The 16,110-nt window shown below is 43.1% G+C and overlaps 2 protein-coding genes and 1 long non-coding RNA gene across 3 annotated transcripts; 1 reads left to right on the plus strand and 2 right to left on the minus strand.

The window, feature by feature from the left end:
- Window positions 1-802: 802 nt before the first annotated feature.
- On the minus strand, window positions 803-5,581 carry hscb (HscB mitochondrial iron-sulfur cluster cochaperone). The gene is made up of 6 exons (XM_076989863.1): window positions 5,316-5,581; window positions 3,867-3,963; window positions 2,592-2,681; window positions 2,155-2,299; window positions 1,801-1,848; window positions 803-1,588 (listed from the first exon to the last, which is right to left on the minus strand). The coding sequence occupies exons 1-6, from the start codon at window positions 5,579-5,581 to the stop codon at window positions 1,494-1,496; spliced, it is 741 nt and encodes a 246-aa protein (XP_076845978.1). The 3' UTR covers window positions 803-1,493.
- Window positions 5,582-5,740: 159 nt separating this feature from the next.
- LOC143491128 (uncharacterized) lies at window positions 5,741-15,900 on the plus strand. The gene is made up of 3 exons (XR_013125093.1): window positions 5,741-6,219; window positions 8,706-10,702; window positions 11,031-15,900. It is a non-coding gene; the product is annotated as an uncharacterized LOC143491128 (long non-coding RNA).
- On the minus strand, window positions 6,463-16,072 carry imp4 (IMP U3 small nucleolar ribonucleoprotein 4). Its single transcript, XM_076989862.1, has 9 exons — window positions 15,971-16,072; window positions 10,289-10,397; window positions 10,075-10,158; window positions 9,372-9,481; window positions 8,981-9,113; window positions 8,721-8,875; window positions 7,503-7,597; window positions 7,186-7,259; window positions 6,463-7,016 (listed from the first exon to the last, which is right to left on the minus strand). Exons 1-9 carry the CDS (start codon window positions 15,971-15,973, stop codon window positions 6,904-6,906), a joined length of 876 nt encoding a protein of 291 aa, XP_076845977.1. The 5' UTR covers window positions 15,974-16,072; the 3' UTR covers window positions 6,463-6,903.
- Between the last annotated feature and the right edge of the window lie 38 nt (window positions 16,073-16,110).

Here is a 16,110-nt window from a genome sequence, read left to right on the forward strand (position 1 = left end):
TTATTGGATGAATAATAAATAGGCCACATCCCTCTACCTCCCTCCTTCCCTCTCTCCATCCCTCTACCTCCCTCCTTCCCTCTCTCCATCTCTCTCCCTGCAGTGGGCCGGCAACGTTTAATTCAAAGCCAATCTACATGTATTAAGGGAATGGCGTCTCCTCTGAGAAAAAGCCGGGTGCGTGACATTGTTGTTCGGGACTTAATAAACAAGCAGTCAAGTCTTATTACTGCGAGACGTACTTGTGAGTAGTGCTGAATCCTGCTGGGATTAAAAAAAAACACCGTTGTCCAAGCTATTTCTGGAAATCTCAAATAATCCCTTTCCAATCCATTTTCCACTTTTTTTGTTTGGTAATGTACCTAAACCTCTAGGTTAAATTGTGGCTTCTTTAATATTTGATTTTGCTTAAGGCCACCTAGTTAACTTATCAGAGGTAGTACTGTTTACAGAGTTTCTGACCAAAATATTTATTTCACAGCTCTAATATAAAAAAAAACTTGAACCAATCCAACTTTGATAATGTTGTGTATTATGCCATACGTTAAGAAGCAATGTGAACTAATTTTGTTGATGGTGAGCCATCTGTTCGCCGTTATCTCTCCTGGTTCATTCTCAGGTAACATGGTTCCCTCTACAGTTTGACTGAGGTATTCCAGTGTGTCCACATGTACATAGACAGAACATGTGTGTGCTCTCACACAAGCACGCACACACACACACACACTGCATCTCTATCTTAACACCTGACACATTTATACTCTCTCACACACACACACTCATAAATCCTGAATCAGGTAAATGGATTATTACATAATTTTGTTTATTCCCCACCCTAAGCGACAGTACAAACTGGTGCAATAAACCCATTTTGCTAAAGCTGTATCTAATAAGAGCGTGATGTTTAAGTGGGTGTCCAGAGTAATGACCCAATCTAGCACAAACGTGATCCAATCACAACCTAATGAATCAGTTTACATTATGCTACAATAAGATGCATTCATCACAGACACATCCGTCGGAAGGCAGAAAACCATACGGGTGACGGACTGAAGAGTGTTTTTTAGCAAGGCCGTGAGCCTGCAACAATTGGTGGCGAGAACTATTTTGTGCGTTTGCGCACAAAGAACAATTTTGTGTGTTTACATTTTAAACAGAAGGGCTTAAATACACAAGGCAAATGCATAGATAATATCTGCAGGTGGCTGAAATATTGCTTTGTACCAGCTAGAACACAGTTTCAGTTCAGTCAGGCATGCCATGTCAGTGGTACTGAATTTGATGTTTGGTTCCATAACACAGCAGTCGTGTTTTGTTTTGTTGCAGGAGGAAGTAGAGACATTTTTGTTGATGTATTTTTTAAAGAATAATACACTTTAAAAATATGGCTTAATATACTGTATGTTTAGCTTTAAAATGACATGAAACCGAAATCCCACGGTGTGGTAGTAGACGGGGGGGGGGGGGGGGGGGGGTACAGCTCCTGCACCTCCTCACAAGCTCTCTGTCAGTTTGTTTTTTATCTTCTCCTCAAGATTGCTGAAGTATTTCATTCGGGCCAGGAGCTCTTTGGCTGACTGCAGGTCCCCTGTGGGGGGAAAAATAAAAAAGAGGAAAAAAAAAAAAAGTTGTGAGATTGTCACAAAAAAATAAATAACCGTCTTCCCGCAGCGCGTCATGAAAACATGCGAGACCTTCGCCTGCTCCAACCCTTTAACAGCAGCCTCGAAAGAGCCAGTGTCAAATTTAGGTGTGAACCGGTGGGGGGGGGGGGGGGGGGGGGGGGGGGGGGGGGTGTACCTTTGTTCAGTGATGCATTTATCTGTTCATTCAGGTCCTTTAACGCCTCTGGGGAAGGAGAGAAAGGAACGTGATTATTTACAACAGAGCAGTGTCCTTGCACTAAGACACGGACACACAAGCAAGGCAAGACTCGCAAAGAGCACGACCCACACAAATTAATAACCCGGCCTATAAAAATAAAGACATCAAAACAGATAAATAAAAAAAGACACAATATAACAGCCTTGGACATTTCTGTAAAAGTACTTCAGTCTGTAAGAAGTCAAACGAACAAGGTCTTCAGTGACACTTTGGGAAGAGACTTGTGCTAGCTTCCGCGAATGAGCCGCACCGTGGCTGTTTTCTACTCACCGCGCACCGACTGGCCTATGGAGGCGACCTCTTCATGGTCCTGGGTCTCCGACAGCTTCTCGTTGACCTTCATGACCTCGAGGAGAAAGGCAGGACTAGCCATGGAGTCTGTGGCCTCTTCAAGATGAACTCCTCGCAGGCGTAGCTGAGGGTGATCACACAGGAGAGGAGTTATGTCTGCAATGGCCGTTGGGAGGGGGGGGTTTCAGTGCAGTTCATACCCTACAACAACAAGCTTATCCACCCCCCCCACACACACACACTTTTTAACAACCTTTGGCTTCTACATTTTTATGGAAACCCAGCCATACAAACTCCCGTAGTAACAGTGGACGTCAGCAGTGGTTTCAACATGGTCTCTCACCAAGGTTTCCTCCTCGTTTAGGACATTAGAAATCACTAGAACATACATGAACATTAAAGGCTGGGCACCTTACCATGTAGACAGCACGTGCAACAGGCTTCTGCAGAGTCCTGTAGGCTTTGTTTACCAAGGCTGACTGCAGTTCAGAATATCTTTGTTCTGCCTGAAATGAAGGATGATGAAACCTGTCCAAATTAGTGACCTCCCGCTCAGTGCGTTCACCTTCATACCTGGCAACACGCGTCTACACAACAGCATCAGGAACAACAACTAAATATCCAGCCACATTGTCAACAAACGCAAATGTCAACAGGAAATGCTTTTCGTGACTTCACCGTTATACTTTCACACTTTACCATCCACAGAACGTGCGATTTGTCTACAGTCAGTCACTCGCAAGCATCACAGTAAATGAACGCGTTTTTGTTTGGGTCTCCATGGCGCACAGACACCTCCACTATTCATGAATGCCTGGCAGCGTTGATAATTGGGTTCCCCCACCCCCCTCATCTTTCTGACGGTTTGGGTAACAGCAGAAGCTCTGAGATGTTAGTTAGCTGTCGGAGAGAATACGGAGCGGAGCAGGTGACAGACGGAGTGGGGGGGTGTTGAAGGAGAGATTTCAGCTGTCAGGATCCACATCCTGATCACCCACATCTATGGAGGTACGAGAGTTTTGCAGTCAAAAAAAAAAAAAAGACTTCCACCAATCTTGTAGGGAGACGGTACTGGTTCTGTTGTTAGGGTTGTTTAAATAAACAATCTGCTGACCTGTACTCTCTGAATATGTAGCAATCAACTCAACAGGAATTAGGATACTGAAATATGAGATCTGGGACACCAACGATGTCACAACACTGTCTTCACGACTTAGTGGTGGTTGGTGTGAAATACACACCCTTCACATCTCTACGCTGCCTCGGATTTATAAAATAATAAACATCAAACCAACACCAACGACATCCATTTAACGTGATGCTTGGGGGAGTGCCAACAAAATCTGGAACTGCGTCCACAACGTAACCTGCAGCTTTTATACGTTTGTTTAACGTATAAACTGAAGATACTCAGCTCACTAATACGAACACTAATGCTAATAATTACACACACGTTCTGCCACAGTCATGTTAATAATAAACTGCTAGAAACTTCGGTCCAAAGTGGGTTTATTAAAAATAAATAAATAAACCAAGAATGTTAGCTGAACAAAATGAAGAAATGGTCGGACTGTCCTGCAGTTTACCATGTCACCAGTAGAGGTCGCTGGTGCTCTGTTCTCTAGTAGAATCTGGGTTAGTGTGCATCACAGTCATGTGAAATTTGCATCTCGACTTTAGAAGACAAGTACCAAGGACTTCAGGCTGAAGTTGTCAGGATGCAGAGATTTCTGAAGCTCTAGATACCGCTGCTGTAGTTTCTGAGTGTCCAAAGCAAATGTCTGATCACTAGAAACAAAAAACACAAAGATTACAGGTTACAGGGGGGAAGATGTCACTGTACACTGCAATTTGTCTGGTTGTGCTAAATTGCAGCTAAAGCAGACACCTGGATTGTTCAGCCAGTAATCCACTCCCAGTACCATCCCGTCTGTCAAACAAACCCACTCAGGAAATCAATGTTACAACGTTGAGCAGCAAATCATGGCCACAGATACTGTATTTGGACATAATGAATAGTCTTTTTTTTTTTAAACACAAGATTAGGTATAGAACACATACATCAAACAGCACCATGCACATAGAACATGAGCCACTGGTCTTTAAGAGATTTTGTAGGTATGCAAGTCACGAACCACGAGGACCCAAAAGACCAGAGACAGAGTGTGTGTTGACATCAACCTTCTCACTTTATGTCTTAACAACTTGGAGGTGACTGGAGTGAGGATTTATCAGTCCTCACTGGACAAACTTCCCCAGCCTCCTGTAATCCTCACTGCAGTGTGTGGACCCCACCACAGGGGGCAGGCGTCTGACACGCTGTCAAACCTTGTTTGAAATGTATGGAGGATGTCATCCTCACATAGCTAAACAATATGTTCACACAGCCATGATCTGATCTCCATGTACACGTGTGGATTTGGCCAAGAGAAAATAAATATAACGCTTTGTTTATATGAATCTAATGTACTGGGTTAATTTTACAAATACTGTAAAAACAATTGTATACACTGACGGCAACATCAGTAATGAATGAAACTGACCTGCAATATCTCAACAGTGTGTGTGTGTGTGAGTGAGTGAGTGAGTGAGTGAGTGAGTGAGTGAAGAGTGGTACAAATTTAGGCACTTAATTTTCAGAAATGTAACTATCTGTAAGCCCTGGAAATTGATGGATAAGGAAATGGACAGAACCCTGAAGATAAAGCTCAGTTATTAAGGGACAGTGAGGTCTATCTTGATAACTGCACATGGATTCACACTCCGTTACTGTTTATGGTGGGTAAAGAGTGTAAGAGCACGTTAATGTACAGTCTACAGTCACAGATCACGGCATTTACACCTGTATACAAATAAAGGTGGCGCCATCCCAGAAACACCAGTGAGTGTCGGTCCACTTCAACGGGACGGGGACTCGCACCTCTAGTGATCATGTGGGGAAGGGTGTGCGCATGCGCAGTAGAGAACTGATCCATTACAACCACAGGCTCACTCGTCAATGTTATTAGAGTATATTAATAGTTATTAGAGTTTATTAATAGAGTTATTAGAGTATATTTCGGTCGGTGTAGCAAGTTGGACGTTTATAACAGCCCCCAATAACATGTATTAGGAGTCACGGATCATTTTCATGTACTCACCAGTTCAAAAGCTCAAAGTAAGTGGCGCTCTCGTACGGAGGTTGAATAACTTCACAAGAGGAGCAGAAGAACATCAGACGAGAAGATCCGCACCTCCAGCAGCGTGTGTGTGGAGAGGAGCAGAGGTCCCTGCTGGAGGTGGAGATGTGCGGGGAACACCCAACACCACCCCGGAGGGACACGTTCCCCCCCGAACACACCTTTAAAACACACGGAACACACCTGTGGAGACCACACAGGACCCTCACACCGTTCAGCGTCTGCATGTTCCTACAGCCCACTAACTCACATGAGTTAGCCAGCTAAATACTTCAGGCTAAATTGAGTCGATGAAGTACTTCCGGGTTCGATGTCAAAATAAAAGCTTAAATCAGTAGCCTGCATATTACATTTATATTTATATTTATGGCATTTAGCAGACGCTCTTATCCAGAGCGACTTACAAAAGTGCTACGTAGTTGCTTGGAATCTCCAATGTAGTATAGATAGTCCTGAACACAAGGTACTCCAAGCTGGAAAAACCACTAGACGAAAGTCATATGATACCTAACAATTATACCTGAATATACACATCACCTGAGGAAAAAGACAGTAAGCAATACCTATAACCCAATTATGCACAATACCTGAGAAAAGACAGTAAGCAACACCTGTAACAAACACCTGAGGAAAGAGACGATAAAGCACAATAGACGAAAGCATAATTATGTAAAGTGCACTTGAAAGAGGTGGGTCTTCAGTCGGCGTCTGAAGACAGCAAGTGACTCCGATGTTTGGACACACAAGGGAAGTTCATTCCACCACCTTGGAGCCAGGACAGAGAAAAGTCTGTATGCTTGTCTCCCATGTGTCCTGGATGATGGAGGGTCAAGACGAGACATACTTGAGGCACGGAGGGCTCTAGGTATGCTTCTGGGTTTTACCATGGCCATCAAGTAACCAACTGACGGTGGTTGGAAACTTGTATGGTTACCGCTGAATATTAAAAACACAGGAAAATAATTTAACTTCAACCAAATCCGAATTAACGGTTTAACGGACAAGTCTCTTTTAATTAGACTGTAAGCCGTATTAATTTCATCCTTTCAAAAAAGTAGACAACCAAATACAAAGTGCTGGTTGTAAAAAAGTAAGGCCTTACTGTACCTCAAGATCTTACTGTATTTCTTTTATTGTCATTTTCAGTAATAGTATCTACACACATTGCTATTCATTACAAAATACAACAATAGTAATCAAAGCTCAGTGTTCGATATTCAATAGCTCACTACAAAGTACTCTGTGCATCTGCAACACCATGTGTGGTCAATGAGTGTCATGAAAGTCCTGACAAAAAAATTATGGAGGACCATCAGAATATATGAAATATACATAAATACTGAGCATGTTTGAGTAGCACAGAGTCAATGCAGGTGATTTAATCTACATGTACTTATGAATATCTTTTATGAATATGCAGTGATCAGTCCCAGTCCTGGGTAGACCACACTGAACAATCATCACTGACTCAGGTATCATCATTCTATTCAATGAGACGTCTGTCACTCCCATCGTGTCCATGGTGACGCGTGTCCACGGCGACGCGTGGCTACTCCACGCTGAGGTGCGTGCGTTTCCTGGCGGTGCGTGTGTAACCATGGTGACGCCACTCCACGTCGGCCACACTCTCGTTCTCCAGGGTGCCGAGTTTGATCATGTACACTGGGAAACGAGAAGAAACACACACGTCAAAAATAGGGAACGCAGCGACAAACAAAGCACAGCAGACCAACGGGACACGTTTGTGTTGCGTTAGCGTCACACAGGGAAGGACTTTTAAAGTGAAATTAGCGGAGCTGTGTTCAATCCGCAGGAGTATGGAGGCGCTTACGTTTCATTTCAAATCTTGGTCCAACTTCTGTTAATTCTACATTCTTGTGGTCAGTCTTCTTGTATGTGTGGTGCCTGTAAAATATTTTACTTAATTTAAAAACTCAAAATAAGCTGCTTGCACATTAGGAGGTTGTATAACTTCAAACAAAGGAACAACTAATCAAACATGCTTATATAAACTAAGCAAAGTTCCAAATTAAACGCTCCATAAATTAATACCCAATATTCCAAACTGCTAGGTATGAAAAAAATAAAATGTAACAAAATTAACATTCATTAAATGAACGTTTAAGTCAGTAAGTACAGAAATATCACCTGAAGGAAATGAAGTCATCCTTATTGGCAAACGTGATCACTCGTCTGCTGTCTTCTTTGGGTACAGGAAACAGGTATTTAAGGATGTTGCACACCTGTGTAACAGAATCACCATTATTAGACCCGAGTACTACAGACACCACCAGATCAGTTAGACACACTTCTGATTAATTATCTATGCTTGATTTTATATATACATATATATAAATTTTTGATTATTTATAAAAATTAAAATATATATATTTCTTAAAAATCACAGCTACGAGACAACATTTTTCCTTTTACTGTCATGTTGCAGCTGGGCTAACATTAGCTTATTTGTGCTAATGTGTTTTTGTCACAGCTAAAGGATCTCATGAAGAGTGCACCGTTTTAGCACTATTCACGACATTCAGTTTGGTATCAAACCGACATTTAAGTACTGAAATGTGGAACAGGCACTGCTGCAGACTACTGCCTGTCAGGATTTATTTCTGCTTGTTAGTTGGCCAGCAATATTGACTTTTCACAACGTGCACTGCAGCGCCCTCTGCTGGGGGGACCCGGAGGTGACGCTGGGCCACAGTGAAGAGCAGAGCGCACTCATTCATATTCTCAAGCCACTCCGCGCTCTTCTCAAGCTTACGGACTGCAGGTCATGTTAAAATCTTTGCTCCAGTAGGTGGTGATGTTGCACTATTAGAAAGCATTTCGCACATCTTTTCCCGTAAAGGCAGGAGAAGCAGCCATTTTCTGGCCAGGTAATACAGCGTGCTTGTTTGTGATGGCACACTTTTGAAGTATTTTGAACAGAGGTGTATAATCCAGGTTCAGAAAGTAAAACTCCTTCCCAGGATTTTACTCAACCTTGCTGGATCTTCTAATTAGTGCAAACCAGGTCAAATTAGTGGAATCAACACAATCCAGGAAGCCTGAGGAAAATCTTGGCGAGGACTTTTAATTTCTGAACCTGGAATTGACACCTCAGATTTTGAAGTGCCCACTTGTACATTTTCGCAGTTTTTGGAGTTTCTCTGTTTTCGGATAAGGAGAGTTAATGACACTGAAGACCTGTCATTCCTGTATGCTGTATTCACATTTACATGTTTAACATGACCTTTCCCCACACACACACACACACACACACACACACACACACACACACACACACACACAGCGTCTTAAGCCACAAGACAGCTGCAGTGTAATCATTTTTGTTTCCAGACACAGCGGACTCACCCTGCGGCCCAGACGTGAGCTGAAGTTGTGAAAGACGAGATGTGGGTACGCTTCAGACATGGTGCCAATGTCCGGGACGTCGTGCCTCATTACCACGTTGTACAGAGTGAAGTATGCGGTGGGGCCGAAAGGGAGGTGACACACCACCAAGCCGTCTGGGGGAGAAACGCACCATCCATGAGTCAAGACGGAGTGGCCCTGTGCACGGGCACCAAACCACCGCTGCTGGGCTCCTACCCGGCTGACCCCTGGTCTCCTACCTGGCTGACCCCTGGTCTCTTGCACGATGACCAGGTCGGTGACATCGTTGGCCTTGCAGGCGTGTACCAGTGTTCCAACCTCATGCTTTCCTCTGTTCATCCGCTGGGCCCCAGGGAACATCAACTTTACTTCCTGTGTGAATACAGTGGGGAGACTCGACATGCTGACACTCAACCACACTAACCTCAAACACGCATGTTTATATAGTCATTCTCTGTTCTGTATATGCAGATATATCTTTAATTTATTCTTAAACACCTCTGAGTCGAAGGCACCTCAAATTCGTTGTTCTTGTAAAAATGACAATGACTTATCTTATGTTAACACACAACGTGTGAATGAGCACAAACGCCTTAAAGAATTTACTGGTTCATCATTCATTCAGCACACCTTGGCAAACATCTTGAGCCTCGAGCTCGGGTCTCGCGACGTCGTCACCAGGATCTTTGGGTCTTCCACTCCGGCCCACTTGTACTCGTCATCCATATGGGAGCTCACGCCTGGCCCAAAGACAACCAGAACACCATGAAGCCTCCATTACAGAGAGGCTACAGTGGACGGCCCGTTTGGTCTCTTCGAACGGGCCTGCTGAACACGGGCTTGTTTGTGAAACGCTCTCCTCACTCAAATTTTCAGAGTCATTAAAGCAAATTTTAATCCCCCCCAAACACACGCGTGTTAACCTTGGTCCACTCATAGATCGCTCTCCTTCCTCTGTTTAAAATGTCTCACACCCACACGGACGCCCAGACGCACACACAGCGTCCTAAAACCAGTATGCCTATTTATAAAATGCACCCACAGCAACTGGAGGCTTCGTGTTTTTCATTTTATAAGCAAGCAAACATTTTGTGTTACCACAGACCGGAGGTGATGACTCAAACATCCGCTTAAAATTTAATAATATTAAAACAGCGGTGAACAGTTGCTAAGACAAGAAATTATTCCCCATAGAAGTGTTATGGTACTGGGGCCCGTTTCACTCCACAAATAATCTAATGACTACATCGTTACTCCCTTTATGGAAATCACAAACATTAGTGTCTGCTTGTACATACTTTCTGCAGCAGTGCGATTGGTAAAATGATGTTACCTTCTCCACCCTCATCATCAAACTCCACAAGCTTCTGGAGCTGCAGGGCATCTTTACGGACCTCCGTGGGCAGAAGACGGTTCTCTGGAAAGAGAATCAGAGAGTTGAGCCACAGCTTAGAGAAGGCGTCCTTTACACGGGGAACACAAGGCCGAGACTGTTGGGCACGGCCCGCATGTAGAAGGGCGGCACGGTGGCCAAGACGCCAGCTCACCGTCTAACGCAGACTTGAGTCTCTGTTTCTTCTCCTCCACGGACCTCAGTCGGTCCTCCTGGGCTTTTCTGTACAGATACTCCTTTCTGAGCCGAACTTCACGTCGCAGCTGTGACACACGTTTAGTTTCATGTTATCTGATTTAGAAACCGCACTATCACATCTGCACAAATATGAAGCCTGCCCAGGTATTATTTAAGCATTTAAAACCTTTAAATGAAAGTGTTTAAATTAAGTGTTCCTGTATTGTGTCTGAAAAGCCAGGTGGCAGATTTCACATAGCAGTTTGATCTCTGCACGCTGGAGATACAGTAACCATTTCACGTCTGAGAATGACAAACGTGATCGTGAAAAATTTTCTTGCAACATCTCAAATAGCAGAAATGAGCCAAAGAGACACGGAGCCGCTATCCTGTGAGTTTGTTTTTTTGTTATATATATATATATATTATATATATATATATATATATATATATATATATATATATATTCATCCTGTCACTGCTCGTGGTCACTCAAGTTTGTTGACAGTGCAGTGGACGGATGCCATTGTCTCAGAATGCCCCCAAGCCTATGTTACCTTCTGGTTCTGCCTTTTTTAGCTAGGCTGTAATAATTTAACTTAGTGCCGGAGTTGCTGCCACACTCCAGAAATGTTTATAATTTTACCTGTCCTGTACATGTCCTCATACAGAGCTAATTTTCCGTTTCATTTCTCCACATGGCTGCCCGCCTGCTTGAGGAATAATGAGATGAGGAGAGACAAGCGATCCATCCTGGGCCAGCCACCTCCTGCCTAACCGGATGCCTACACCATGATGGACATTATTACATCTTTTATATTCGGTCTAAATGGACATTATTGCATCTTTTACATTCTGTCTACATTCTGTCTATATTGTTGTTGTTGTCATGGTGACCGGTGTCGGCCAGAGGAGGATGGGCTCCCCCCCCTGAGTCTTGGTTCCTCTCAAGGTTTCTTCCTCATGCAAAAAACTAGGGAGTTTTTCCTTGCCACTGTCGGCCTTGGCTTGCTCACTGGGGGCTAGGACTCGGCACTTGTAAAGCTGCTTTGTGACAACAACTGTTGTAAAAAGCGCTATATAAATAAAATTTGATTTGATTTGATATCTAACACTACCTGCTGTAGGCGGGTGCGGGTCTACCTAACACTACCTGCTGTAGGCGGGTGTGGGTCTATCTAACACTACCTGCTGTAGGCGGGTGCGGGTCTACCTAACACTAAGGCTGGGCGATATGGAGCAAAAATAATATCTCGATATTTTTAAGATGAATGGCGATATACGATATATATCTCGATATTTTTTCTTCCCAAAAGGTAATAACAAAGAGGCAGTAATAAGTCAAATCTACGTCCCAAATTATTTGAGCGAGGAAGAGAGGCGGGGCAGGGCGGAAGTTGTTAAAAAAGAAACTCAAGTAAATTCACTATTCATAGTGTTGTGCGTGAATGATGCGTTCATTGAACACGCTCATTGTGTTCGTTGAACTGAACGCAACACATTTTTTAATAACTTGAACGTGAATTAGTTCACGTTGTGTCATGAACGGTAGACATTAAGGCTGGGCGATATGGAGCAAAAATAATATCTCGATATTTTTAAGATGAATGGCGATATACGATATATATCTCGATATTTTTTCTTCCCAAAAGGTAATAACAAAGAGGCAGTAATAAGTCAAATCTACGTCCCAAATGATTTGAGCGAGGAAGAGAGGCGGGGCAGGGCGGAAGTTGTTAAAAAAGAAACTCAAGTAAATTCACTATTCGTAGTGTTGTGCGTGAATGATGCGTTCATTGAACACGCTCATTGTGTTCGTTGAACTGAACGCAACACATTTTTTAATAACTTGAACGTGAATTAGTTCACGTTGTGTCATGAACGGTAGACATTAAGGCTGGGCGATATGGAGCAAAAATAATATCTCGATATTTTTAAGATGAATGGCGATATACGATATATATCTCGATATTTTTTCTTCCCAAAAGGTAATAACAAAGAGGCAGTAATAAGTCAAATCTACGTCCCAAATGATTTGAGCGAGGAAGAGAGGCGGGGCAGGGCGGAAGTTGTTAAAAAAGAAACTCAAGTAAATTCACTATTCATAGTGTTGTGCGTGAATGATGCGTTCATTGAACACGCTCATTGTGTTCGTTGAACTGAACGCAACACATTTTTTAATAACTTGAACGTGAATTAGTTCACGTTGTGTCATGAACGGTAGACATCACTGTAAATCAGCGTTTCTCAAAGTGTGGGGCGCGCCATTTTGGTGGTGGGGCATAGAATTTCCCCATCTTCTGAGGTGGGGAATTATTGAAAAAGTTTGAGAACCACTGCTGTAAATGAACGTTGGAATTTGTTTTCCATTGAAAACTGAGTGACATCTGTTTTCTCTTTTGAAACGCAATGAGAGAAAGTTCATCCCTCGCTGGTGCCACTTAAATCATGTATCACCAGACAAATGGTTTTGACGTTGTGTGCGCAATGCATTGTGGGCAACGTAGTGTCCGGCTGAGAATAGTTAACATACTGGCTAGTTAATAACATACTGGCTTCCGCACGACGTTACCCGTGATGAATTGCAGCAGAGCGGGGTAGGCATAGCACATATAGTACATATAGTGATTTCTAGCTTGTAGTTGTCACGTCTGGCTCCGCCCCTTCTAGTCTCGTCGTTTTTATGTTTTCCTTGTTCTTGTCACGCCCCTCTGTTTCAGCTGTTCCGTGTTAGCTCGTCTTAGTTTTACAAATGTGTGTGTGTGTTTGTATTGCCTATGTAAAGACTATACCTTCGGGGATCATTGTCGTTTCTTTATCTCCTAGTTGGTGTGTATATATAGCCTATGTCCAGACTATACCTTCGGGGATCACTGTCGTTTCTTTATTTCCTAGTTGGATGTGCACGGCCGTATTCACGCCTTATCTGTGATTCATGGTTTTGATTAGCTTCGTGTTTGTGTGTGGTTAAAGTCTCTGTTCCATTTTCAGGTTCGTAGTGTTTTAGGTTTTCAGTTCATGTTTGGTCTCCGTGTTCTCTAACGTGGTATCGTGCCTGGCAATACATGTATGTTCTGTTAGACTCCATGTTCATGTATGGCCGTTACTTGCTTCCCGTGTGTTTGTTCATGTCAGTGTATGTAACAATTAGTTGTACTCTTGTTTGGTCTAGTTTTGTGCCCTTGTCATTTCCGCTGCCTTTTAGTATATTAAGCGTTAGTTCTCTATTCATCATGCCACGTCATTCGCGGTCCACTCGCGTGTCGTCTGCAAATGTAAGATGTGAAATAAAATCGAATGAGATTGTACTCTCTACTTCGCATTTGTGTCCGCCCCTTGATTGCGCAACAGCCAAATCGTGAAAAAAGCATTTGAATATCTCACGAAAAAAGTCAAATGAACTGAACTTTGAACTATTTCATAATTAAAATTGTGAACTTTGAACGTGAACTGTTCACTTTGAGCATGTATAAACTGAACTTGAACTAGTTCAGAAAAGCTGTGAACTGGCACAACACTGACTATTCAGTATGGAAGTAAGCGGTTTCGTACGCAACCCATAACACGTGTAACTAACGCGACATAGACTATATCGATATAACGATATTGTCTCATCTTATATCTCGTATGAAAATATATCGATATTTCTCAAAATCTCGACATATCGCCCAGGCCTACCTAACACTACCTGCTGTAGGCGGGTGCGGGTCTACCTAACACTACCTGCTGTAGGCGGGTGCGGGTCTACCTAACACTACCTGCTGTAGGCGGGTGCGGGTCTACCTAACACTACCTGCTGTAGGCGGGTGCGGGTCTACCTAACACTACCTGCTGTAGGTGGGTGCGGGTCTACGGGTCTACCTAACACTACCTGCTGTAGGCGGGTGCGGGTCTACCTAACACTACCTGCTGTAGGCGGGTGCGGGTCTACGGGTCTACCTAACACTACCTGCTGTAGGCGGGTGCGGGTCTATCTAGGAATAGGAATCTAAACAAACTTCAAATAGTTCAAAATGCCGCAGCTAGAGTTCTGACCAGAACTAGAAAATTTCAGCATATTAGACCAGTCCTATCAGCCCTGCATTGGCTCCCAGTTAAATTTCGTATTGATTTTAAAATTCTATTATTAGCATATAAAGCACTACACGGGCTTGCTCCTGAATACCTCCAGGAACTTATTTCCTACTATGAACCCCCACGTCAACTAAGATCACAGGGTGCTGGTCTGTTATTAGTTCCACAAATTAACAAGGTAACAGCAGGGGGAAGAGCCTTTTCTTATAAGGCCCCCCAGCTTTGGAATAATCTTCCTAAATGTGTCCGGGATTCTGACACAGTCACAATCTTTAAATCTAGGTTGAAAACCCACTTATTTAGTCTAGCGTTTGATAATTAATATCCCCCCTTAGATAAAGGTACAGATCCAGGGGTTCACAGGCGAAGGGTTTTATGGTAGACTGGGGTGCTGGTGCTGTCATCCTGTCACTGCTCGTGGTCACTCAAGTTTGTTGACAGTGCAGTGGACGGATGCCATTGTCTCAGAATGCCCCCAAGCCTATGTTACCTTCTGGTTCTGCCTTTTTTAGCTAGGCTGTAATAATTTAACTTAGTGCCGGAGTTGCTGCCACACTCCAGAAATGTTTATAATTTTACCTGTCCTGTACATGTCCTCATACAGAGCTAATTTTCCCTGTTTCATTTCTCCACATGGCTGCCCGCCTGCTTGAGGAATAATGAGATGAGGAGAGACAAGCGATCCATCCTGGCTGGCCACCTCCTGCCTAACCGGATGCCTACACCATGATGGACATTATTACATATTTTATATTCGGTCTAAATGGACATTATTGCATCTTTTACATTCTGTCTACATTCTGTCTATATTGTTGTTGTTGTCATGGTGACCGGTGTCGGCCAGAGGAGGATGGGTTCCCCCCCCTGAGTCTTGGTTCCTCTCAAGGTTTCTTCCTCATGCAAAAAACTAGGCAGTTTTTCCTTGCCACTGTCGCCTTTGGCTTGCTCACTGGGGGCTAGGACTCGGCACTTGTAAAGCTGCTTTGTGACAACAACTGTTGTAAAAAGCGCAATGAAATGAAATTTGATTTGATATATATATATATGATAGGCTATATATGATGCGCGCGCACGGACACGGACACGCACACACACACACAATACATACATACACCAATAATTGACCTAGCTAAACTACACATTTCTTCAGTAAACTAAGTAGCTACTACACTAGTTAACTGCACTAGTGATGTTAACACCACGTGTATCTAGACACTAAGATGATTTAATTACTCCACACACAGATGTGGGGAGACAACACCACCCAACACGTCTGTAAAGTGAGGATTTAAATTAATGATGTTTCAGATTGATCTCTCAGCTCTAAACATGTACACCTGACAGGTGAGACACGAGATACTGGACACACTGAACCATCTTCATCACTAGAATCATCATCACTGTGTGAATACACGTGTAGTTAACCAGCTCCGTCTGTTTGGGTGGCTTTGTAAAAGACAGAATCTAGCTAACATTGCTAACTGTACAGCCTGTTAATAAACGAGAAACATCGTAGTACAATTAAATACTTAATAATTAAATACTTGGTACGTTTATTAAAATTAAAATAAAACATTCACTGTACCATTTTGTAGTATTTCTTCAGCTCATTCACATGTGCTACTCAGACGACAACAGGCTCCGAACGACCGTCTAGTAACGCCGCTTCCTATTGGACAATGAAACAATCCAATCGCAAAGAACACTACGGTTATTTCAAAATAA

Source organism: Brachyhypopomus gauderio, unplaced genomic scaffold (genome assembly GCF_052324685.1).
Source record: "Brachyhypopomus gauderio isolate BG-103 unplaced genomic scaffold, BGAUD_0.2 sc71, whole genome shotgun sequence".
Taxonomy (NCBI): domain Eukaryota; kingdom Metazoa; phylum Chordata; class Actinopteri; order Gymnotiformes; family Hypopomidae; genus Brachyhypopomus; species Brachyhypopomus gauderio.

Excerpts from the sequence above, each read along its gene's own strand:
- hscb (XM_076989863.1), bottom strand. The coding sequence starts at position 5,581 with ATGCAGACGCTGAACGGTGTGAGGGTCCTGTGTGGTCTCCACAGGTGT. Across the intron at positions 2,682-3,866 it reads ACTTCAGCCTGAAGTCCTTG|GCAGAACAAAGATATTCTGA; the intron begins GTACTTGTCTTC and ends CCTTCATTTCAG. Across the intron at positions 2,300-2,591 it reads TTGCACGTGCTGTCTACATG|CTACGCCTGCGAGGAGTTCA; the intron begins GTAAGGTGCCCA and ends GATCACCCTCAG.
- imp4 (XM_076989862.1), bottom strand. Across the intron at positions 9,114-9,371 it reads GGCTCAAGATGTTTGCCAAG|GAAGTAAAGTTGATGTTCCC; the intron begins GTGTGCTGAATG and ends GTATTCACACAG. Across the intron at positions 7,260-7,502 it reads GATGACTTCATTTCCTTCAG|GCACCACACATACAAGAAGA; the intron begins GTGATATTTCTG and ends AATATTTTACAG.